This window comes from Carassius gibelio, chromosome A16 (genome assembly GCF_023724105.1).
Source record: "Carassius gibelio isolate Cgi1373 ecotype wild population from Czech Republic chromosome A16, carGib1.2-hapl.c, whole genome shotgun sequence".
Taxonomy (NCBI): Eukaryota; Metazoa; Chordata; class Actinopteri; order Cypriniformes; family Cyprinidae; genus Carassius; species Carassius gibelio.
In genome coordinates, this window is record NC_068386.1 from 19,123,033 (window position 1) to 19,147,611 (window position 24,579).

At 35.6% G+C, this 24,579-nt stretch overlaps 1 protein-coding gene across 3 annotated transcripts in view; it reads left to right on the top strand.

Moving 5' to 3' along the window:
* The window catches only part of LOC128031018 (nuclear receptor ROR-alpha A), a 28,891-nt gene extending 8,861 nt beyond the window's left edge, over nucleotides 1-20,030 (top strand). The window contains exons 2-13 of one of the 3 annotated variants that reach the window (XM_052619193.1): nucleotides 278-307; nucleotides 1,882-1,922; nucleotides 13,884-13,969; nucleotides 14,115-14,256; nucleotides 14,389-14,724; nucleotides 14,811-14,930; nucleotides 15,085-15,206; nucleotides 16,433-16,565; nucleotides 16,803-16,910; nucleotides 18,258-18,368; nucleotides 18,456-18,565; nucleotides 18,679-20,030. In XM_052619193.1, coding sequence (XP_052475153.1) covers nucleotides 1,913-1,922; nucleotides 13,884-13,969; nucleotides 14,115-14,256; nucleotides 14,389-14,724; nucleotides 14,811-14,930; nucleotides 15,085-15,206; nucleotides 16,433-16,565; nucleotides 16,803-16,910; nucleotides 18,258-18,368; nucleotides 18,456-18,565; nucleotides 18,679-18,843 — 1,443 coding nt within the window. In that variant the 5' untranslated portion in view covers nucleotides 278-307; nucleotides 1,882-1,912 and the 3' untranslated portion in view covers nucleotides 18,844-20,030. The remainder of the gene's footprint in view (nucleotides 1-277; nucleotides 308-1,881; nucleotides 1,923-13,883; nucleotides 13,970-14,114; nucleotides 14,257-14,388; nucleotides 14,725-14,810; nucleotides 14,931-15,084; nucleotides 15,207-16,432; nucleotides 16,566-16,802; nucleotides 16,911-18,257; nucleotides 18,369-18,455; nucleotides 18,566-18,678) is intronic. The other 2 variants (XM_052619191.1, XM_052619192.1) reach the window with 2 other exon arrangements.
* Nucleotides 20,031-24,579: the final 4,549 nt, after the last annotated feature.

Sequence of the window (24,579 nt, forward strand, 5' to 3'; positions counted from 1 at the left end):
ATATATATATATATATATATATATATATATATATATATATATATATATATATATATACACGTAGAGACAATATATTGTTATTTTTCACTTTTTTAATGTAGTGACTGATGTAGTGACATGACAAAATCAACAGAGACATTTGACATGTTTACAGCTAGTATTTTCATGCTATATTACAGTTATGTTGGATTTTATATTTAACATATTAAGAACATGTATAGTTGCATGAAACATATTAATTGTCCATAACTGACTATTGTTTTCTGTCTCTCTTTAGGAAATCCAGTGCATAAGAAATCCCATCTAAGTAAGTACAACTGAGAATCTCAACCATCACTTATGCACTGTCTGTTCCCTTTGTGTAGCTGTGCTATTATGTTGTATAATAGAGTATAATATCAGTTTCCTAGTGTGTGCATGCGTGTTTGCATGCTTTGAGAGGTGGCTTGTTTAACCCCCATGCATGTTGTTTTTTTGCATATCAGAGAACCCCTCCATTGTGGTTATAGGAGGGGGGCCTATATCAGTGTAGCAAAGCGGTGCATTATTACACCTGTAAAGAACACACTCACACAATGCACCTGTATCCACATATATTTTTACTTTAGCCACAAAAGCTGTATGTTTAAATGTGAGCAAAGCTACCGTAGACACGCACGCACAGGTGCGCACAGCTATGGGTGTGTGCATCTGAATGAAGATAAGATCTGAGAGTATTTTGGTGAAAAGATGCTGTTTAAAACTTTTCCCGCCTCTGTGTTTGAATACAAGCGTGCATTAAGTATTTCTCATCTCTTTCTCTTTTGCGCCTTCTTTAATGTTTTGTTTTTGCATTTCAACTTGACCTTCATGACAGCGTCCACATAACCTCCGTATCATTTTCAAAGTCTTATATACACATCGTTTAGCAGTCAAATTCATTTGATAAAAATGTTAGGAAAAAGTGTGTTTCATATCATATTAGTGTTCAGGCTTTGTTTGAGTGTGACTATAGGTGGATTAGAAAACAGGCAGAGCGTGGTTGAACCATGATTCATAATGAAAAGCAATAATAACACTCTGCGGCAACAATATCACATGACGATCTTAACCATGTTGTTTACACCAATACACTCTGCCACCTATGAGACCAGCCTCATATCCTTTCTCAACTGTTCGTCATTAAAAATAATAGACAAAAGACAAGTCAAGCTCTTTACAATTAAAACCCTGCATGTCTTGTTTAAAGGGTACAAAATCTGTAATAGGCATACAAACCCGTACCATTTAGGCACTAATATTTACCTTTAAGGTACTAATATGCACCATTTAGGGGTAAATAAGGTACATTTTTAAAGGGTACCGTCCCAGAGACAGCTTTTGGCCTTTTTTTCCCCTGCCAGCAAAAACCAAGGAACAGAAATGATTCAGGAGAGTTTGATAGTGTTTGGGAGTTTTTAATTGTGTGTCCACTTTTGGAAAAAGAGCAGGATAGAGTGAGGAATTCAGGATTTCAGAAAGACACATTGAAAACACACATACAGAGGTGAGCTGCTCACTGCTGAAATGGAAAGAGAAAGAGAAAGAAGAGTCCACCTATAGACGGACAGAGAAACAGCACATGAAGTTCTTCAGAAGAGACATCATGATCATGCGTGCGCGGTAGAAAGAGGTGTATCTATCTAGAGTTTGAAAGGGACAGGCCCTCTCCCTCTTTGTCACTCACGGATACAAACACACACAAATACTCTCTCTCTCTCTCTGTGTCACCTACGGACAGACAACCACCTAATCTCTCTGTCATCTCTCACCTTGCGACAGCATCATCTGTTTAGAAGTTTGATTAACTGTGACACAGAGCTGTCAACCATACTGAGTGATTTTGACCTGTATCTTCACCAGAGAAAGACAGCAGTTCACACATGCTGTGAAGATGATGCGAGGTAGGCATTCGTGTTTTTTTTTTTGTGTTTGGCCTAGTAAGTATGTATTTTCACTAAGGTTTGTGCTGGTGTGTGACAAATGTATGTTAACATCACATTGGATGCATCCTCATGTCTTTGTAATTTCAACTTATATCGCAAAGGACAAGTTGCAAAACACCTTTGTGTCCGTTTTGTTTAGGATGTAGTGATTATATACTTTCAGATTGACCTTTTTGGAGTTTCGCTGTGTTGTTTGTAGTTGTACGTGACTCGTTCCACCATATTAGCAGGGAGATGAATCGTCCGAGGTGTCGTGAACCACTGAAGTCAGAGCTGGATGATTCACATCATGGAGGATGAGATCGTATGATATGCAGGACTTTGTAGGAATACAGAAAAGCAGTGTAGATCGGATTTTGAGATCAGGATTTTGATTTATAATTTCTTATAAATTCAAAATGCCTTTGCATTGCCTGATGAACCTGATGACCTCATGACGGATGAAAGATGGCGTGAATGCACAACATAATAATCAATGTTTGTAATAGAATCAATGTGCCTTTTATAATTTAAAATGCTCTTAAAATATTCAAATTGACTTGATAAGACGCTTGTGCAGGTTTAATATACTAGAAAAGTACTTAATAGAAATTTTCCATGCAGCTACATTTGTTCTTATTCTATTTTTCATACTTGCTTCATATTTACCTTTACCTTATTTATTAATTTATTAATGGCTTTAACAGTAGACTCATGGGTAGTGTGTGTGTGTGTGTGTGTGTGTGTGTGTGTGTGTGCTTGTGTGAAGTGGATCCAGCGTGGGTGTGTGACTCTACTCATTCTCACTGAGTTTAGTAATAGGGATTTTCACACATTTAACATCAAGTATGCCATTTCCATTTTCACAATTCATATTAAAGCACAACATTAGTTTAGTCTTAAATATGGCTTGACATGAAAAAGCCAATAATCAAGTTGAAATGGAAAGTACCCTTTTTAAACTCAACTTTCTTCAATCTGTACAAAATCTTAAAAAATAACAGGACTTTTCTGTGCAAACATATGAAAAACATAATCATAATATCTCAATTAAGCGAAAATAACCTAAATTATGTATTTATCAGTACTTTTACAGTGTTTCTTGACAAAAAAAATTATAAAATAAAATAAAAATGATGCAGATAATCATTTAGATTTTTTTTTTATAAATATAAACTTTAGATAGATCCATGCACTCATAATAAATTGAGCCAGTATCAGTTCATCTAGATTGGTAAACAGTTAGTGAGGAAGCTAGCGGAATAAGCCACAGTATCAGTTGATTATTAGTTTATCTTGTGCTTTGTGGCTGTTATGATTAGTACCACAACTATAGATATGATGAGGAGCCTACAGATAAAGGCCTTTACATGCAGATTATCTCATTTATAAAACGAACACTGCAAGATATGGTCTCGCTTTCAGAAACTGCCTCAATATAACATCCTCAGTTCTGAGTCACTGTGTGTGGCCGTAACAGAATAAAGGCGAAGTAACTGCTAAAAGGATAAAGACGAACTTTAACTCTCCCTGTATTTTTGTTTACTTTATCCTGAAACCCACACAGACAAAACCTGAGGACCCCGAGAGTATCAGATGATGTTCGTTCATGAGGCTTGTGGATGTGGACACCGTTCAGAAATGACTCTTTCACAGGCATTTTTGTACAATCCCCTAAAACTGAATTTTCCGTAGCAGCCCACATATCGCATGCGGTTAAATATCTACTCATCAAAATTGCTACAATTCAAGCAGAACTTGCTGAACTCAGCTGTGCTGTATCTTATCACTTTGCATTATCTGATGCAGGTTTGCACTGAAGCTCTCGCTGTAGTCCGGCACCCTACTGAAAGCACTGAAAGCGTGTGTGTTTGTGTGTGATTAAGAAAAGTACTTAAGGCACTATAAAAGAATTCCAGATTCCAACCACAACTGAGAGTGTCTCACCTCTTGCATTGATTTTCATTTTAAAAAATTACATTTTCTATTGTGTACGTACTCGTGCAAATTCATTTGTTTCTCATGATCTTAAAAAGCTTCAGTGCTGGATAGATATACGTAAACTGTCTACAATACTTATCCATTTCTTTGCTAGATACATTTTTTACAATTTATAAACAAATACTGTTGAAAAACATCCCAGGATGCACCTCATGAAGTTGAACAGTGTGCGTTGTAAGTTGTAAAGTAGGCGAGTTTCTTTGTAGAAACTAAAAGATAGTTTTGATTTTATTTCATATTTTAGTCATTGCATCATTTCCACACCTCTATATGTTACTTCATATTTTAATAACTTTAGTATTTTTATTTTTATAAAAATTATGAAAACTAATCATGTCCAGATTGCAAACGCATGTGTTTTTTGCCATAGTTATGCCAAATTTTTGTGTATCAGAAAATATCCTTTCAATACAATAAAATGTTTAAAGATTTGTAAAGACAGTCCTTAGTGATATTTTTTTATTTATTTGAATTTCTTTATTTATATTTTATTAAAAGCTATAGTTAAGAATTTGTTTTGATGATATGCTTATTAAATTGTTATACAACTTATTTAAGATATTTAAGAATAGAATCAGAAGATATCTGAACCTTATGAGAACAGTTCACTCTTGTTCTTCTGCACAAACGCCTGAAAGGTTTTGTTTTTATTCTGTATTAGACAGAGAGAAGCACTCCTTTAGTCAGTCAGACTGAGGCAGAGAGGAAGGTGCGAGCAGAAAGACCTTCCGGGATAGCTGTTTTGATCTCTATCCGATGAATGCAACTGGAAAGAAAATTGTTAGTTTTTATTGAATACACTTTTTGGTTTTATACGCACATTGAGAAAACATGCAGATGAGGCATTTTGCAACGTTGCACTAGATTCTAACTGCACACACACACACATACTTTCTGAATTTACTGCCAATGAACGCTTCGCCAGCTGCAAGACTATTCTGCGCTGTGGTCACCCGTTCAGTCCCTGTGTGTGAGTCTGTATGTCGACACACACACACACACATGTGTGTGTATGTGCACAGGTGTGCATGCAGAGCTTTTGTTTGAATGCTATTTTTCCATCCCCTACATTTTGGCTTGTTTTTCTTCATTGTTACCAGGTAAAACAGTGCAATCAAAAAGTTCAAAAGTTTATGAACTGGCTTATGTTTAAAAAAGTTTAAAAACATAATGAAAAAAAAAAATCAGTCTACATGTGTTTTCATATTGACCAAATGCTTATGAAACTGAATTTTACAAAAGGAAAGCTGAAACTCATAAATGTGCTCAGCACACTGATATATGTATAAATTTGCCGCTTTTTTTTTTTTTTTTGCCTTTTTCACTCTTGTTCTTAAATGTCTTATTATATCCAACTTATGACTCTGTGACTAAAGCCTTGAAAATCCAAAAGATATTCTTTCCCTCTGAATTTACCAAGCTTTTTCAGACCGATTTAAAAAAAAAGAATAATTCAATGCCTTCAAGACCTAAGATCATATGTATTATTAATTTAGACAATGAAAAAAAAATATAAATGTGCATATATGTTTTTTGTGTGTGTGTGTGTGTGTGTGTGTCTGAAACCACATGCTAAGCACATCTCTCTTATCAAGCTCAGCTTATTTCATCTTATCTTCTGGCACTTTCCTGTGACAAAAGATGTGTTTGTGGGTGTGCTGCTGCTTTGTGAATTTATATATATATATATATATATATATATATATATATATATATATATATATATATATATATATAGAGGTAATACTTTAATTTCTAATTCATATTTTATTTTAGAAAAATAAATATTTCTTTCATAAATAACTTAAATTAATTATATGTTAGTACACATTCATTTTTTTTGTTTGTTTCACAAAAGCTTGTGATTTTTAAACATTGAGCTGTTGTAGTGAAACAATAGTGTTCTAGCACTTTATTAGCAAGTCTTAGCATCAGATATGTTATTCAGTTAGATATGAATCAAATGTGCTGCATCAAATAAGGATCCTGCAGAATTGCTGAGTTTGTCTCATCAGTATCTGTATTTTTTGAAAACTATAAAGCTCTTGATGTTTCCAGGTTCTCTCTTCTTCTCTCTTTCATTCTTTCTCTTGATGACTCTTTTTCTTTTTCTTTTTTGTCCTGTCACAGCACTCTTTTGTTCAACTCGAGGATTTCCGTTAGTGGAACCTTGAGGTTTTTCACTAGTTTACATTGCAGAATGCTGTTTCTAAAGAAGTACAATATGGGCTCTTAAATCCCAACACTATCTTTAATATGAGCTTTTGGAGATTCTAAATTTTCTGCTTTCTTTCTCCAAATTAAACATTTCATTAGACCTTTGTTGTCCTGAGAACAGGTATTGCATTTAGCTAAAACAGTAAAATAACATGCATATGTTATTACATATCAAATCCAATAACTTAATGTCATAAAAACAGAACTATAGTTTTCTATGTACTGTACATTTGTAACTGCTTTTTATGTTTGGCTTCACTGTCTTTATTGTGTGTGTGAACAGAAGAGTGAGAAAATGATATATATATATATATATATATATATATATATATATATATATATATATATATATATATATATATATATAAACAAAAAGTGAATAATTATGTTTGTTTGTGTAGGTGATTTCCATCAACGGCTATTCAAATTTATTTTATGTGAGATATTATGTATATGGATCTTTTTTTAATTAGAATACTATTTTTTCTGTATTAAATTATACTAAGTATTCTGTATATCCTCACACAATGCAAAAAGTTTTATAAGTAAAAAAAAAAAAGAAAAAAAAAAGAAAAAAAGATCATAAAAAGTAGGAGGACCTGCACCATCTGCAGTGGCATTTTCAGACCTAAATACTGAAGTTGCGGTATAGTTTTATGTAATTTTTCTCTATCAGAGGTACATCAGAGATAATCATTTACGACATATCTCAGCTCACATCTTACTTACAGTCAAGCAGCAATATATATATATAGGTGAGATAGTATCTTCATTTCTGGAAACCTGCATGATCTGAGAGATATACATGTAGAAGTCTCTCACAGTTAAAGTGCATCATTTAAGTACAATTCCAAAAGTTTGTTCAGTTTTGAACTTTGAAAATTTTTAATTCAGTTTTTCTCCGTTGCGACATTTACCTTAATTTTTCAGCAGTTTTGTATGGATATGTCAATGCCTTGTGTTGATCTTCATCTGTGGTGAGTACCTCAGGGATTAATGACTGCTAATAATTACTCATTTGTGGTTATACTACATTAATTCACATTAGCAAATGTGATCATTGTTATTCATCTAATGTAAACAGAAAAAAAAATAGCGGTATTTTTTAGAGGCCTAATAATCAAAGTCGTTAGTTTGAGAATCCGTTTTTTATTATTATTTTTTTTTTTTTTCAGAACTCTGTAATAATTCTGAACTCAAATTCACAGAAATTTAAGCTATTCTTCTCTCTTTTATTTTTATTTTCTGGTATATTTTTCATCATCTGAGCAGAGGAAATGAGAAACAAGAAGCCTCTTTTAGTCAGTATCAGCATGTGGTTTAGGTGAACAGATAGCAGAGAAGAGAAGAAGAGAAATGTCTTTATCAGCATGTGGTTTCAGAGCGATATCATGAGAATGAGGAGCTTTTTGTCTCTAAGCCGATATTTCTCTTTTGTTGGAGTTTATGTGTGCGAGGGAACATGTTGGTATCAGTGTAATTTAAACACCCTTAGACAGAAAACACAAGCCAGGCACCCAGGAAGAAATTGTTTTTTAGATCATGCTTGTGTGTGACAGAGACCAATTAGTAAAGAAATCCCTCATGGAGATGTTAAAAGTGTTGTGTAACATGTAAAGGTACGAACAATTTTCTGCTAGGACAATACGAATTTCCTTTAACTCTAAAACATAACAAAATGCAATGAACAATTCAAAATACAGTAAAACACAGGTGAAAAATCAGTTCCTTTAAATCTAGCGCAGTACATTTTGCTCCATTTTTCAGGCTTTTCCAACGAGCGCACAAGAAAGAAAAGAAAACGCTGAAAATGAGGCGGGAGATAATAAACGTTTGTCGTTATTGGTTCTCGTTTCAGTACGCAGTTACAGGAAGTGAAGTTTTCTTCGATCTTTTCCATCAACGGCTATTCAAATGTAGCTGTATGGCCTTATGAAATACATTTTTTGTTTTTTGCAAAATCATGAGCAGGGTAATCATAGTTAACAAAAAAAAAATGTTCTTCTCAAATACTTCTCAAAATAAAATACATTTAAAACATTTTTAGAACTAAATAAAAAACTTTTAATTTAGTTTACGTTGATTTTAAGTTGATGTACTAAAATAACAATAATGAAAAAAAATATGTATGAGAACTGAAATTTAAAATTATAATTAAGTCTCATGTTAGACATTTTAGCTGCTGTCTTTAGGACCCATAAATGATTGTAATGGACTGTTGCAATGTAAATCAAACACTGCCTTGCATCTCAGGCTCATCAGTGGTGAAAATAACTATGTATGCTTATTTCTTTGGTGCTATCTGCCAAACAGAATTGTGATGCTGTCGTTTACCTTGCTCAAGAGTTATTAATCATATGGCATTTAAGTTATCGACTGACTCAAAACTACAAACAAACATGGCAGTAATGTCACATGCAGTAGGACGTCAAGCCACATTCACCCCTTCTTTCCAGACACACACACTCTGACATGAGACACACACTCATGCAAAAACTGTTGCAAGGAGTTTCCTTTGTGCCCTAAATAAAGACACCTTGACACAGTGACATAAACACACACTGACACAGAAACATGCACACTCGAATTATTGTATGCAATAATTCCTCTAAATTCTCAATGCGATCTAAACTTTGCTGAAAATACCTGTTATACACAACCCAGTATGTGCCTTCTGCCTTATGGTTAATAGATCATACTTTCTTAACTATTCAAAGGCCTTTTATCATAAAAAATGTCCATGTCCAGCTTGTGACACTTAGGTTAGCAAATTAGGTTTATTTGATTATCTGTACATAATTTTTTTTAAAGAAAAATCTTGTTAAAATGTGTCAGATATGATGTCATTTCATTATAAACAGAAATTTCAGGCTTTTGAGAAACATTTATTTGCACATATCTCAATGATCGTTGTATTGTATTGAATTGAATTGACTGTTTTGGGCCCCCCCCCCCCCCCCCCCCCAAAAAGCTACACATTTTGGATCATAAAAATAAGCATTTAAGATAACATATATTACAGGGTGACAACTGATATTAACATGCATTATATGCAAGTAATCTGTTATAGAGTAAATTGTTGTAACTCCCACTGATTTACAAGCCACATGAAAAATAGAAAAACACATATCAGCAACCGCACATATTTATTTCATTTTAATTCATTAATTTCTTATTTCTATATTTTTTCAGTTTTGGTCTGACTATCATATGCCAGGCTTTACACTTATAATAACACGTTATAAATGTGCATGATATTGCATGACTAATGTTGCAGTCAATTTCAGACACGAAATATGAGATGTTTTGATTTCTTGTGATGTATTTTTTTTAATATATTTCTTTTATGAGTGCCGTATCAGATTAATATTTCCATCAAACTTCCTTTGGGAGATGGAGAGGAGAGGATGAGAAAGAGAGGGGCGGGGTGAAGAGGGGGATGGACATTCCTGGCAGTACAAAACACAGATGAAAGAGCATATTACTGGCAGTCGCATCCTTTGTGAGCGAGACAGAGAGAGGGAAAGACAGAGCGAGATAATGCATGAAAGAGGGAAAGTCAGAGTGAAAGAGAAGCCAGTAAACCACTTAAAAAGACTCTGAGGTTGACACCTTCGCGTCCACCTCCTCACACTCAATATTCCCCCAGTCTAAGTCAGTCACGGTGAATCTCCCTGTTTTCTTGTGACGTGTTATTTGATTTTGCTGTTTTTGTGAGAAAAATGCCCTTCTTTGATTCACCCACTGTAAGGGCTTTGATGGACCAGGTGGGAAAACTCATCAAAAGAAGCTTGAATTTCTGACATGAAAAGGGCAGGCTGACGAGACACATTCAGATTCCACTTGAACTCAGATCACCTTTTTATCAAATCATTTCAGAATAATAGCATAATCCATTATTGTTATAGACGGTTCACACTATACTCAATTAGTAAATTTCTTCTTTAACACCAAGTTAAGCCCTTTTTAACCCTGGGTTAAGCAGCATTGCACTGTTATTCTGAAGGGCACCAGCAGAGGTACTGGTGTGAATTAATAATGCAGGGTAACGCACCAAAAGTGTTGCAAAACTAAAAGGTGGGAGGTGAGGAAGATTTATTTTATTTAAAACTTTTATTGGTTTTAGATAATAATTTAACATCTATTTTTATTTTATTTTATTTTTTGGTCACCAGCCAATTTTACATGAAACAAAAGTCAAAATATTAATTATTTAAATTATTTGACTATTAATATATTCATTCATTCATTCATTCATTTATTCACAAAGACCACCTTAAAGAAATAGTTCGCCCAAAAATGAAAATTCTGCTTTCATTTACTCACTTTTCTGCATGAGTTTGTTTCTTCTGTTGAACACAAAATAAGATATTTTGAAGAATCAAACAGTTGATGGTAGCCATTGACTTCCATAGTATTGTTTATTTTTTCCACACAATGGAAGTTGTTGGGGACCATATCTTCCCTTGTGTTCAGCAGAAGATACAAACTCTTACAGGTTTGGAACAACTTGAATAAATGACAGAATTTTTATTTTCCTTTTAAGAGATCTAACTATCCTTTTAATTTCTCTCCCCACAGATTTTAATACGTAAATAAAATAGAATTAAATATGGTTTAATTTAATAATTTCAATATATAATATTTAGATTAGGGCTGGTAAGCGATTAATTTTTTTTATCTAATTAATTACATGATGTGCTGATTAATAAATCGAATTAATCTCGCATCAAATTTGTAGAAATGACTCCCAAAAGATCATTTAAAGTCATTGTTGTGCAAAGCATCAGGCATTACAAAAAGTAGGTTCAGCAAGAAATATATTGTTTGATGAAATTTATTTCATATAGCCCACTCTTTTGGACAATGTGAGTAAATGATGACAGAATTGTCGTTTTTGGTTGGGTGAACTATAACTTTAATCATTTATTTTCTTAATTTTATTATTATTACTAGGAAATTATTTCTTTAATGAAATTATATTCTAAATAATAAACTAAAACTGCCAGTAGGTGTTGGTGAATGTCTTAATGATTAAGTCATTGAGTCATTTATTCATTCATTTGATTCATTCAGGAGTGAAGTAAATGGTTCTTTATGAATGGTTCATTGAATCATTAGGCTTGTTCGACTAGTGATGATCTGTTCGGTGTGTGACATCAAAGAACCGCAAGAGCTTAGAGAGCAGACGACTCCTTGAGCTTTTGTGTCATACACCGATCGGTCTGTGCAGCGCCACTTCAAATCCAACAAGACTATGGCCAATGAATCAGTGCGCCAAACGGTTCACCAAATTCAACGTGGATTAAGACAATGTATGCAGCTGTGGGCTGCTTAGAGATGAACAGTTCTGCTTTATCTTTATCTTCTGGTGGGCAAAATTGAGCAAAACAAAACAATTGATATTCACACTATAAAAATGGTTATTTCAAGAACTGTTCACTGACAGGTTCTTGGGGAATATAAAATGGTTCTTCTATCGTGATAGAATGAGAGCTTCATTTTTTTTTGTGTATTTGGAAAATTCAATGAAGAAAAGAATTGGCAAGGTAGAAAGAAAGTTATAAAGAAATTAGATCAACACAAAAGTCAGAAAGAGGACTTGCATAAAAGACAAATCTTTTACAGATGCAGCATCATATGCTGCAACAAATGATGATGACTGACAATTCACCTGACATTTAACCCCAATGTTGTTGTGCTACATTCACAGATATTGAGAACCGTGCCGTATCACAGTAAATCCAGAGAGCTTGGAGTTCATGTTAACATTATAAGCCACCCTCACAATACACTCTGACTTCCCATGAGACAAAATCACTGCTGGCACAAATAATGTGCATGAACAGCAGAGCACCACTGATGCATCTTTAAACTTATGAACTTTAACCTTGTATCATTCTCTGATTCACTTCCCTTTGCACTGTATATGTACTTCCTCCCACCTGCATGTGTGTGTGTGTGTGTGTGTGTGTGTGTGTGTGTGTGTGTGTGTGTGTGTGTGTAGGTGTGTATGTATGCTTGAGGGAAAGGTACTCATGTTCCATGGTACTGGACGATGTGACCACATCACATAGCCACACACACATTGCTGGATTCCAAGAAATAAGTAGGTTAGATTTACTGTCATTTTGACTAAACACACACACACACACTCTCTCTCTCTCACACACACACACACACACACTAATGTACAGAACACATACATTTTGGTGTTAGCTTAGAAACCTTCAAATACACCGGAAATGTAAGAAAACCTCTCTCTGTCTTAAGCGACAGACTCCAGAATATACAGTAAATCAGCATGAAATGATAATTCATTCTATTTTCAAAATGCATATTGTTGATCTTATTACAAATGATTTATCAATGCATACGTTTTTTTACCCAACGGATCACAAGTTGCATTCAGATCCGTCCCCATCCAGTCAACAGCCTGTGTATGGAAGTCCCCGTTCTACAGGGTTTTCTTTCTGATAATCTGTTTCACCTGGATGTAAACCATAATTCAGAAGACAATATCTGCCACTACTTCTGTTATACTGCAATTTAAACTAATGGGTTTTAAGACCTGTGCCTGTGCGTTTTGTGTTTCTGATATTATTGTTAAATACACTATAATCTCAGCAGCTGTGCACGCCTGTGTGTCAGGTTTGTGCTACATTTTCAGACCAAATGTCCCCACTATGAAACCTGAAAAATAAATTATGTTTTTGTTACAGTCTTGTATATCATTAAAATATCATTAGCCTAGTATACAAACTATAATAATATGCGTCTATGTGCACGTGTGTTTGTGTCCGTAGCAGAGAACAGCACAGCTACACTTCATTCATACCTCTCTCTTTTCCTTTCCGTCCTCCTCCTCCTCGTGCCCCCTCTGTTCATTAGATTAGGATTTCTTAATGTGGCTTTCAGGGATTATCTTCAGTCTGTTACAAAACCAGTGTGTGTTTGTGTTTCAGCAGGCTTGTGTATATCTACTTCTGTGTATTTGTGCTTGTACACTTGAATACTTTGAGTTTGTATTTAGGACATCTAAATAGGACATCTATTACAAAAAAAAAAATGTAAGACTTTTCTCTGACCATTTTAACATTTGAAAGCACTGACACTGACAGTGTAACGTTTTTCCCCCTTGGAATGCATGTGCTTTAATTGCATATAATTATTGATAAATAGTTCGGCTTATTCTGGGTTAAGCAGAAATGTGTCTCTATAAAAGTATCTCTATACTTTATAAAATGTTTATATATATATATATATATATATATATATATATATATATATATATATATATATATATATATATATATATATATATATATATATATATATATATACGTATTTGTGTACATTTTCATGTGTGTGTTTTTGCATGTCACCTATGTTCACCATGTCTAAATTTATTAGATCAAAATACAGTAAAAATTACAACTTTCTTGTATTTTCATATCGTTTTAAAGCAGCCATTACTCCAGTCTTCAGTTTCACATGATGCTTCAGAAATCAGTGTAATATGCTGACTGGTTCTCAAACAATTCCTCTCATTATCAGTGTTATGTTAAAAACATACACTGCCCTCTGCTGGCTAGCATTTTAATCTGATTAATAGCATTGGGTGTTATTTCAAACAACTGTGAAGTCTCAACACATTTTGTGGTAAAGCTCACGATCAAGGCTTCATTGTTTTTGTTTGTATTGTTCTGTTTGCGTCTATAGCTCAGATTGAGGTGATCCCATGCAAGATCTGTGGAGATAAGTCATCAGGGGTTCATTATGGAGTCATCACTTGTGAGGGCTGCAAGGTAAGGAAAAAAAAATACTTTACTAATGTAAAATAGTCATAATTTAAGCTGGATGTAAGGGATTCACAAACAGGATGCAATGCTTCCTTAACACATCACATGTAATTGTTCTAAACCCCATCCGCCTCTCTCTCTTTCCCAAAAGGGCTTCTTCCGCAGAAGTCAGTCCTCCAGTGTGCAGTACTCGTGCTCCAGACAGAGCAACTGCCCCATTGATCGCGCCAGCCGCAACCGCTGCCAGAGCTGCCGCCTCAAAAAATGTGTCGCTCAAGGAATGAGCCGCGACGGTAAGAAGCATGGGTGGATCTGTGATTTATTTCACAATTGTGATGCTCAGTTTGTGCATTAAAGCAGTTTTTAATTCAATCAAAATGTTACGCAGTCTCACAACTGTGGTTATGTTTTCTCATCTCCCTCAGCGGTGAAGTTTGGTCGTATGTCAAAGCGCCAGAGAGACTCTCTGTTTGCAGAAGTCGAGAGACATCGGCAGCAGCAGCGTCTTCAGGCCAACTCAGTCCAAGAGCCCCAGCCTCTCCCAGCCTACCGATCCAGCAAAGAGCCCAGAGAACAGTCACCACATCTCATCCCACCTCTACCTCCAGCTTACCCTTACTCTGTAGAGCCTGACCTGCAAGGCTGCCCCCCAGAGGTGCATCCATACCTGGAGTGTCGCATAGGCGAGGCCCAGGCTCAGAGTCTGGCCTACAGGAGCTCCCACAGAAGAGGGGACAGCAACAGCTTGCCAGCTGGGAGAGGTGAGAAATTCAACACCGAAGGAAGTACTTTTCATCTTGTAGATAAATCTCATATGATATAGTTTTTTTCTCTTTCTCTCTTTCAGGATTTGACTCCACTGGGTCTACACCAGAGGCTATTCTGAACATGAGCGGCAGTGAAATGGGCTTTCGTCCTTTTGACCCCGAGAGCTTGTTCTTTTCTTACCAGACGTCTCTCCACATAGGTGAGAACCACAAGCATTTTAAAGATTCATGTGTAATATGTGGTGTTATAAAGTGGATGTGATCACACCTTGTGGTGTTGTAGTAGTGTGGTTTTGCTTTTGGATTAACATGCCTCCGTTTATGTGTGTGTGTTTTTGGTTGTTTTTTTGACAGAGGAGCTCTCTGCAAGTATCGTACGTTCGCACAGAGAGACAACTCAGTATCGGCCGGAAGAGCTCCAGGCTCTCAGATGGAAGGTTTTTAGCAGAGAGGAGATCCACGCTTACCAGAGCAAAGTACATGTTAATTAATTAATTAAAAATCTCAATTGTGAGATGTAAAGTCAGAAATAAGTGAGTCATAATTAAGCAAAATTATTTCACAGCAGAGAAAAAGTTTAGCATTTTTTTATTTATTTATTGTAAAGGCTCTGATATACTTCAAACTAAATCGAAGAATGAATAAGTGTGATGTCATTTCAAACTAAATCAAATAAAATATAGTTACATTTATACAGTAAATGTAATTTAAATTCATTTTAAATGTAACGCATAACTTCAGAGTGCTGATTTTTGAATCACCTACTTCTTTATGATCATTTATTATCATATTATTATTATTTTTTCTTTGAAATGTGGTTAAAGTATACCGCCGAATGTACTAGAAAAGATTTATAGTAAACTAAAATATACTTTAATGCCACTTCTATTGAAACTTGTATGTCATGTATTTAAATATATATTTTAAATATGAATACATCTGTAATAATGATGAAGTTATATAAAATATATTAACTTTATATTTAAAACCCTTTAGTAAATTAGTCACACGTCAAAATAAAATCTCAATTATGAGATGTAAAGTCACAGAAAGAAGTTGTGAGAAATAAAGTCAGAATTAAGCTAAATAATTTCACAGCAGAGAAAAGGTTTTGCTTAGGCTCTGATATACTTCAAGCTAAATCGAATAATTAATAATTGTGATGTCATTTCAAACTAAATCAAACAATGTTTTGAGTTTGTTTTGGTGTATCAAAACCACTCGTCAGTGCAAACTTTCTGTTAAACACCCTCGAACGGCCATTCTCTTTGATTTATTTTTCAATTGTGATGTAATTTTAAAGAGTTTTTCGGTTGATCAAAGTCGTCAGTGCGAATCTGACTGTTAAACACATTTGAACCGCCACTGGTCCATTATGACGATTTACATTTTTCAAGTGCAATGTTTTTTCGAAACTAATCTTGACAAACGAAGTGTTCTGAATGTTAAAAACCTGTGAACTGCCATCAGATACGATTAAAAACCTGGATTTCTGAACTGCAGAACTGACAAAAACGTATAAAACGATTTAAAGATGGCCCGGAATTCCTGTAAATTCCTGCTATTTTATAACGTGTTTGTTGTTATATTTAGGGAATCACATGCCTCACATTTAAATATTAATCCCAGTGTTTCAGAATGTTTTTCTGAAATGTTTCTCTCTCTTCTCACGCTCTTGATCTCTCTCTTCCTCTCTCCGCAGTCGGTGGATGAGATGTGGCAGCACTGTGCGGTGCGGCTGACCGATGCTGTTCAGTACGTGGTGGAGTTTGCTAAACGCATCCCAGGATTCCGTCAGCTTGGTCAGAACGATCAGATTGCTCTCCTCAAGAGTGGTGAGATATAGCTGTCCGTGCAACATACTAGTTAATCAGTTACGGCTGGTAAGGTTTACAAGGTTTATAGCTCCATTCTCATCTCTCTCTCTCTCTGTCCTGTGTCTATCTCTCAAAAACCTGTCACCTTTCTGGCTTTGTCTTCTCCTCTTCCATTCTCATTTCTCTTTCTGTTATTCTGTGTATGTTGCTCTCTCCTCTCTGCCTTTTTCTGTGCGTGCCTTTCTGTCTTACTAGGGTCCATGGAAGTGGTCCTGGTTCGGATGAGTCGGATGTTTAACACAGAAAACAACACAGTATTCTTTGACGGCAAATTTGCAGGAACAGAACTTTTCAAATCCCTCGGTGAGTTAAAGGGATATTGTGGTTTACAGCGATCACCCTTAGTCTTCAAGAGGATTTTGGTCAGCTTATTTATAAAAACTTGTGTTTACCACATTTATCTTATCCCTTGTGAAAAAGAAATCCTTCCTATGGAAAAATATAGTTTAAGAGAATATACTTAATTGTGAACTGAATGTAATGTTTTCAGAAACTTAACTGCATTGCACTTTAAATTAAAATGTAGTTACATTTATACAGTAAATGTAGCTTAAATTAATATTAAATGTAACTAGCATAACTGCATGAGTGCTGATTTTTTTAATCACCAACTAATTTATTGTTATGTTATAATTATATAATTATCAGAATTATTTTTTCTTTTAAATGTGATTAAAGTATACCGCCGAATGTACTAACAAAGATTTATAGTAAACTAAAATATACTTTAATGCAATTTCTATTGAAACTTGTCATGTATCTAAATATGAATATATTTGTAAAAATGATGAAGTTGCAATTTAGTGTATTTAAAATATATTAACTAACTTAGTAAATTAGTCACATGTCAAAATAAGCAAAAAGCAAAAGATGATTAAAACGTTTGAATCTAAAAATGCAAGAAAAACATTTAATTTGACATTATTACAAAGTGTTGTAAAGTGTTTTTAGAAAGTGTACATTCTTTAAGTACACTTAAAGCTGCGGAAGGTAACTTTTGACGCTCTAGTGGTTAATAAACAGAACTGCTTGCGTCTTGCGGAAGAACATTGTAGCCGGAACTACTTCTCTCTGTTTATGTCTATGAAGAATCACAAAGGTACTGGGTTACTCCGCTGCAGTACCCCCGAAGCAATCTAAAATAGTCAGAATATAAACACTTATTATAGGTGCACCCTAGTGATTCAGGACAAGCTAAAAACACGGTTTGGAAAATGGATTCATGGTGTACTCGCTTATTATATAAATTTTTCTACATTTTGAACACAAACAAAGTTACGGACCGCAGCTCTGATTGGTTGTTTCTTAACGGGAGCGATGTATTTCTGCAAATGGCAATAGGACCACTGGGAGGAGCCAGAGGAGCTTGACTTTTTCACAGATTATCTGTCTCATATTCTACTGTCAGGACATAATGACAGGTTTAACAAATATGTAAAAAATATATTTTTACAAAAGTTACCTACTGCAGCTTTAAGTGGCCTTTTATTACATTAATTTTATATGCAAGTGCATATTCGATACAATTACACTTCTTTTTTACAAGGAATAATTGCTCTCTGATTCACTTTTTTCATTATTAACTTATTTTCAGTCATTTTACCCTAATGGCAACATGGTTCAAACCCTCGTTTTTTTTTTTTTTTTCAGCATGCGGTGATCTAATAGCGGCTCTATTTGAGTTTGCTCACAATCTGTGTGCGCTGAGACTGACTGAACAGCAGATGGCCGTGTTCACGGCGCTGGTCCTCCTCAATGCAGGCGAGCACAGCAAAACCACATTACTGCAGAAACCCTGACTCCGAGGTAGAACGGGCTTAATCAATGAATCTTTCTCTACATTTGTAGATCGACCGTGTCTGGAAGACAGAGAACGAGTGCAGAGAGTCAGAAGAGATGTGGAGCTTGCCCTTAGTCACATTCTGCACAGAGACAATCAAGAGAGTCTACTGCATAAGGTAAAAGAGATGGAGAAGAAGGCATGACAAAGGATTTCAATGCAGAAAGTAAGGAGTTGTACAGGCTGGAATGATTTTTTAACTAGTAATGTTGTGTTTTTGTGTGTTTCCAGCTGTATCAAAGAGTCCCAGTGCTGAAGTCTCTGTGTGCGCTGCATATTGAGAAACTGCGATGGTTCCGGCAGCTTTACCCTCTCACAGTGCATTCCCACTTCCCTCCGCTATACAAAGAGCTGTTTGGCTCTGACTCAGATATACTGACACTGACTACTCACTGAACACACACACACATTTCATTTGCAGATGCAGAAATGAAATGACATCGCACACATCGCACCCGCAGTTACATATAGTGTAAGCAGTCTAAATCTAAATAAGAAGTTAAATATATTTTTGTAAATCTCAGAAGATCAGAAAATAATATTAACAGAAGTATGCAGTATTTTGTGCAAATTCTATTCTGTAGGCAAAAAAGCTAAATATTACTACAAATGCTATTCAGTATTCCTAAACTTGGTTTTGTCCGAGGATGTGTTTTAATGTTTTTGAAGTTTTCCGTGATCTTAGCTGGTATCATCATCATCTAGTGATTTATAGAGCCGGATCGGTTTTGATACAAATAATGGTATTTGCAGATCTCAAAGCATCTTTGAAAAAGGAACTGGTATTTTAAAACCAGCATCATCAGTTAGCAACTGTGGATTTTCAAGCTTTATTTACAACATTAGAGTCCCCTTCTGTCCTCCCTCTTGACTTCTCAGGCGGTACAGAGACGTGACTGCTTAATAAATCTTGCTACTTATAGCCAGTTACATTATTGCATTAATTTAAGTTTGATTATCTATTTTGTGTCAGCGTTTATTTTTGTTCTCCCCTCCCGTTAAAGCTTGTCTTGGCACTTATAATGCTTTTCTTTCACACGGATTTGAAAAGAACCTGTTGCTTCATGACGGATTGTGTTCTTGAAATCACCATTCCCTTCAAACAGACCATCTTAAGATGTGTTTTTGGATTTTCTCTGTTTATTCAAATAATTACCAAACTTTCTCAAGGTTCTAAAATATTATACAATACTTCTATAAAATAAAAATAAAATGCTCTTATTCAATATGCTTGTGTAGACCCTTAGATTGACAACAATTCTATTTTGTCTTAATTGCACAGCTGAATTTGTGGAAAGCTATAAAGAGATGTCCGTATGTTTATTTGAAGGAGGATGTGTGCTTTATAAATCCATGTTTAACAAAAGTCTCTGTGCATTTTCCGTAAAAGTGCTAGTTTTTATTTTTTTTTAATTTTTGGCACAGTTTCTGTTCCATGTTGTATTTTGTGTCAGCTTTAACTTATAACTCACACAGTTCATGAAACCCTGTTATTGTTTCAGTTTTGGAGCATAAACACTTGTTTGCTATCTGTTGTGTTGCTTTGCAGAAAAGGCCTCAAATAAACTTCTGAAAAGTCTAAAGTGTTTTCCTTTATCCAGGAAAATATAAAGTTGTTCCCCATTCCTGACTCTGAATGGTGAGCAAAGTCTGAAATCTGTTTCTTTCCGAGTGTTTACTCACTCATCTGACTCACACATATGTCAAACTGCCCTCACGGCTCACTTTCTAATTGTTTTTACATATTTATAGATCTCATAACAATTTTAGTTGTTAGAATTGCACCAACGTAACATGTTTCATCATTTCTCATATAAAGAACACCAAATTCATTTGGTTTTCATTATAAACACCGGATCATGTGACTCACAGCAATTGGAAAGGCTTTGTCATACGCAAACACAACAGGGTGAACTTCTCCCTACAAGACCTCAAAACACACCAGGGAATAGTAGGGGAACAGAACGCAGTGAGAGACCATCTATATCTTAGACAGTAAATGACTTCACAGGATATGAGAGGACTCTGGTAACATGACAACAATTCTGATCTCCTAACTAGAATGTAGGTGTGCTTTAGTCATAACCAAGCAAATATTTAATAGCTTCAATGCTTACTTCTTGGGAGAAGCTGAGTCATAATTCCTTTAATCACTCCTAACAGTCGCTATTTTTAATTTTACACAAAACTGCCCTGTGCATGCACAGGATTGTTGGATATCATAGACAGTGAAGGATATATATGCCGCAATGAGATAAAGGCACTTCAAAAAAGATCAGATGTTACAGAAACATTGGATTTGTGTCTTGATGTGGATGCAGCCAATGTTTAATCCAACAGCAATGGGATTTTACATTTACATTTTAAAATAGTACAAAATTACATTTACATTAGCCTACAGTCACTTTTTTAATGATTACATATTATTCATACGATAGCAATAAATTACCCATCATTTATTGATTCTCCCTACAGTAGTTCATCTTTCCCATCTTTTAATGATACTTTCTAAAATAGCCTACTGCTTATATACATTCAGAAAGTCTTCCAGTTGTGTGCGCATTCACACGAAGACCAGTCACTAGTCGGGTGGCTATACAGCATTTGACCGCTGGATTTACAAAAATCATTTCAATGATTCAACATGCATCAGCTACTGATGAACATATTCATTTTTATTTGAATTATCCCTCAGTATGTATTACTATAGCTTTTGAAGGCTTTAGTCTTTCAAGCTCATTTAATTGCACTCATGCATGTTATTTCTTATTTATAGGCCTATGCAAAGTAGGCACTCACAAACTTTTTTGTCATCTGAACCTCTTTTACCTAATATAGACCTATTTTCTAAGTAACCCCTGAGATTTTAAAATAAATATTTGAACAATTAGCTTTTCATAAAAAAGAATCGACTCTGAACAGCCTAAATGAGTCTTCAGTAATTCAAATTCTGTTATGTCTGTTATGGCTACATGTCACGGGGTAACATATTAGGAGATACCAGCTTGAAAAAAGTGTTCATGTCTTCCTATATCTGTGAACTGGGAGTTTCTGATAGCTACAACTTGTACTACAGCCAGAAGCTTTTCTCTTTTTCAAAGTATTCCACAACTTTTATGTGCTGTCTACCACAACAGTGTAAAAAAAATAGCAAGGATTTTGTTGCCCGTGTTACGTGGGTAAAGACTTGCCACAAACTGCAAAAAAGACAAACATAATCTTTCTGGGCTCACTTACAGTAAGAATGCCAACACCTAAAGGAGGCAATTCTGTTGAGAGATGTGAATTTTATTCAATAGCTATAATTAATGGAAAGAGGATTAATTCAAAGACAAGCTGACAGGAGAATTAACCATGCAGTTGTAACAGAACCAGGCACAATGGCACTGGTGAGATCACTAGTTGATGCTGAGGGGCTACGCCTTTATTGATCCAGTTATTACAGCCAAGTTTAAAATGGTTTAAGATAGACAACCAGTAACTGCTTTCTCCAGGATAGTTAGGGGAAATTATATTTCACCTGATGTTCAGTTAATCAAGTGCAATGAGATTACAACATATTGTTTACTTAAAAGATGTGGGACTTGTACAGAACATACTTTGAATTTAACCCAACAAATGGGAAGTTGACTGATTATTATTCTACCTTCTTTTTATTATTCTACTATTCTATTGTTTTGAAAAGTATATGCATTTTAACATGATTAGTCTTAAAAATCTGCAGTTAATACATGTACAGTGATAACTGTACTGGCCACTCTGAGAAGTCCCTTCCCTTACCATAACCCCCACCACCAAGATTATATGTCCCAGGAACGGAACTGAGTCTGTTTGGAATATGCACTTCTCCGCCTTGACATAAAGCTGGTTCTCAAGTAACCTCTGCAGCACCTGACGGACATATTGCGTACCTACAACAACAACAAAAAATCAGAATTTCATCAAGGTACACAAAGACAAATTGATTGATCATGTCTCCTAGCACCGTCCTTCAGATGAGACGTTAAACCTGACTCTCTGTGGTCATTAAAAATCCCAGGATTTCTTTCGAAAAAGAGTAGACGTGTGACCTCGGCATCCTGGTAAAATTCGCCCATTGGCCTCTGACCATCATGACCTCCTAAAAATCCCCTTATCCGTTGATTGGCTTCATCACTTGGTCTCCTCTCCACCAGTAAGCTGGTGTGTGGTGGGCATTCTGGCACAATATGGCTGCCGTCGTATCATCCAATGTAAAGCACTTTGAGTGCCTAGAAAAGCGCTATATAAATGTAAGGAATTATTATTATTCCTAGCACATCGTTAATCAGGGCCTGGAAGACAGCTGGGAAAATAGTAAGCCCAAAGGGAATCACTCGAATTTCCCAGTAGGGGTGTTTATCAGCATTCGGTTTGCTCTGTCTGTCATCCTATCATAGACCCTATCTATACCAGAGATTTTTCAGATCTGCTGCTTTTTGCCAGCCCCATGATCACTCCTACCCCACCAAACACGGCCGCTGAACACCAACAAGCGTCATCGCGTCAGCTGCTCTTTTCGCCAAGCCACACACTGTGGCCAATAGACCGTGCAAAGCCCCGAGCTCGCCTCGTTTGACACCCATCCCGATCAAGACCGGACTCTCTTCGAGTGCTGGATCGCAGAAGCAGCAGGCATTCACCAGCCTGGTCCACACCCCAGTTCTCACCGCTGCAAGTCTTTCTTACTTCCCGCCACGGGTCAACCTTTCACCGCAGCTTTTCCGGCCATGGCACAGTTTGAGGCTGCCTCCACTAGCGGCGAAGACCATGCGTTGTACTGATGTGTCGTTCTTGAACAAATCGTTCTTTTGAACTAATCTTTTGGGTAAACGATTCATTCACGTAATCTACTGACTCATATTTCTCGTTCGCAGCACGGCGAACCGGGTAGTTCTGTGAACCGTTTCATCCTGTCAGAGTTACTCAACATCGAGCCAATAGCCTTCGAGCATGACGAAGCATGCAATTTGTTGAATGTAGTGAACGAATACGCCCTTCACTGAACAAGTCTCATATGCATCTGAACATGATCTAGATATATCGTTCGTGAACGAAATGACTGAACCGGTACACATGTTGTTTGCGAACGAGTTGAATGAACAGACACTTGTCTTCTGTAGATGAAATGACTGAACTGAAACCCATGTTGTTCGTGAATAAGTTGAATGATTTAGTACATCTCTTCGTGAATGAAATGACTGAACTGGTACACATGTAATTCGTGAATGAGTTGAATGAACGGATACATGTCATTATTGAATGAAATGAATTGGTACATAGCTTGTCTCGTTCGTAAACAAAATTTATGAGAGTAAACCAGGTCAGTTGGCATTTAGCATGTCAATCTCGCAAAATGCAAAGCGCAGTTATAGGTACTTTGCACATACGCTTGTTTTCATATTTAGCATAATTCAATATTTAGCAAAACATAATTCCACGTTTAATCCCCGATTTATGAATGTGAATATATAGGCCAACATATGAACTGTCTGACCAAATAATTAAAATGCTAATTATGCAACAAAAGCTTGTGCTTTGTTCATCTGAATAACTTAAATAGACTTTATACATTGAATGCAATTATGAACACATTTTAATAAAGCCAAAATAGTTTATGATGCTTTTTTGCCACCTGCTGTCATATTTTGTGTAATACGAGGAAATGGTAACTGACTGAATCATTTTGGTGAACGAGCTGAAAAGGAATGAATCTCTTGAAAGAATCATAATTTCGACAACTAGTGCACTGTAAATCAATAAAATTTTTAGGTGAAGACGCTAGATGCAGGTTTCGCAACTAAAGTTTGTTAAGCGACATTATGACATAACTCCATGGCATTTTTAACTACGAAGCAAAGGCATTTTTCTAGTGTTGTCATCCACACTGAAATGTCTGAAGACATTACATTTGCCTTACCGTGCATGTTTAAACCTCACTGAGATGATACAGACATAAATTTCATGCAATTATTCTGGCAGGATCAATTTATTTAGGGACATATTTCACCATTTACTGGCGTGATTACTCAGAATTTTTCTAAAAATGCAACTACCCTCATGTTTTGCCACAGGACAGCAAGTGAGTAAATTTTCTGTTGTCTTTTTAGGACT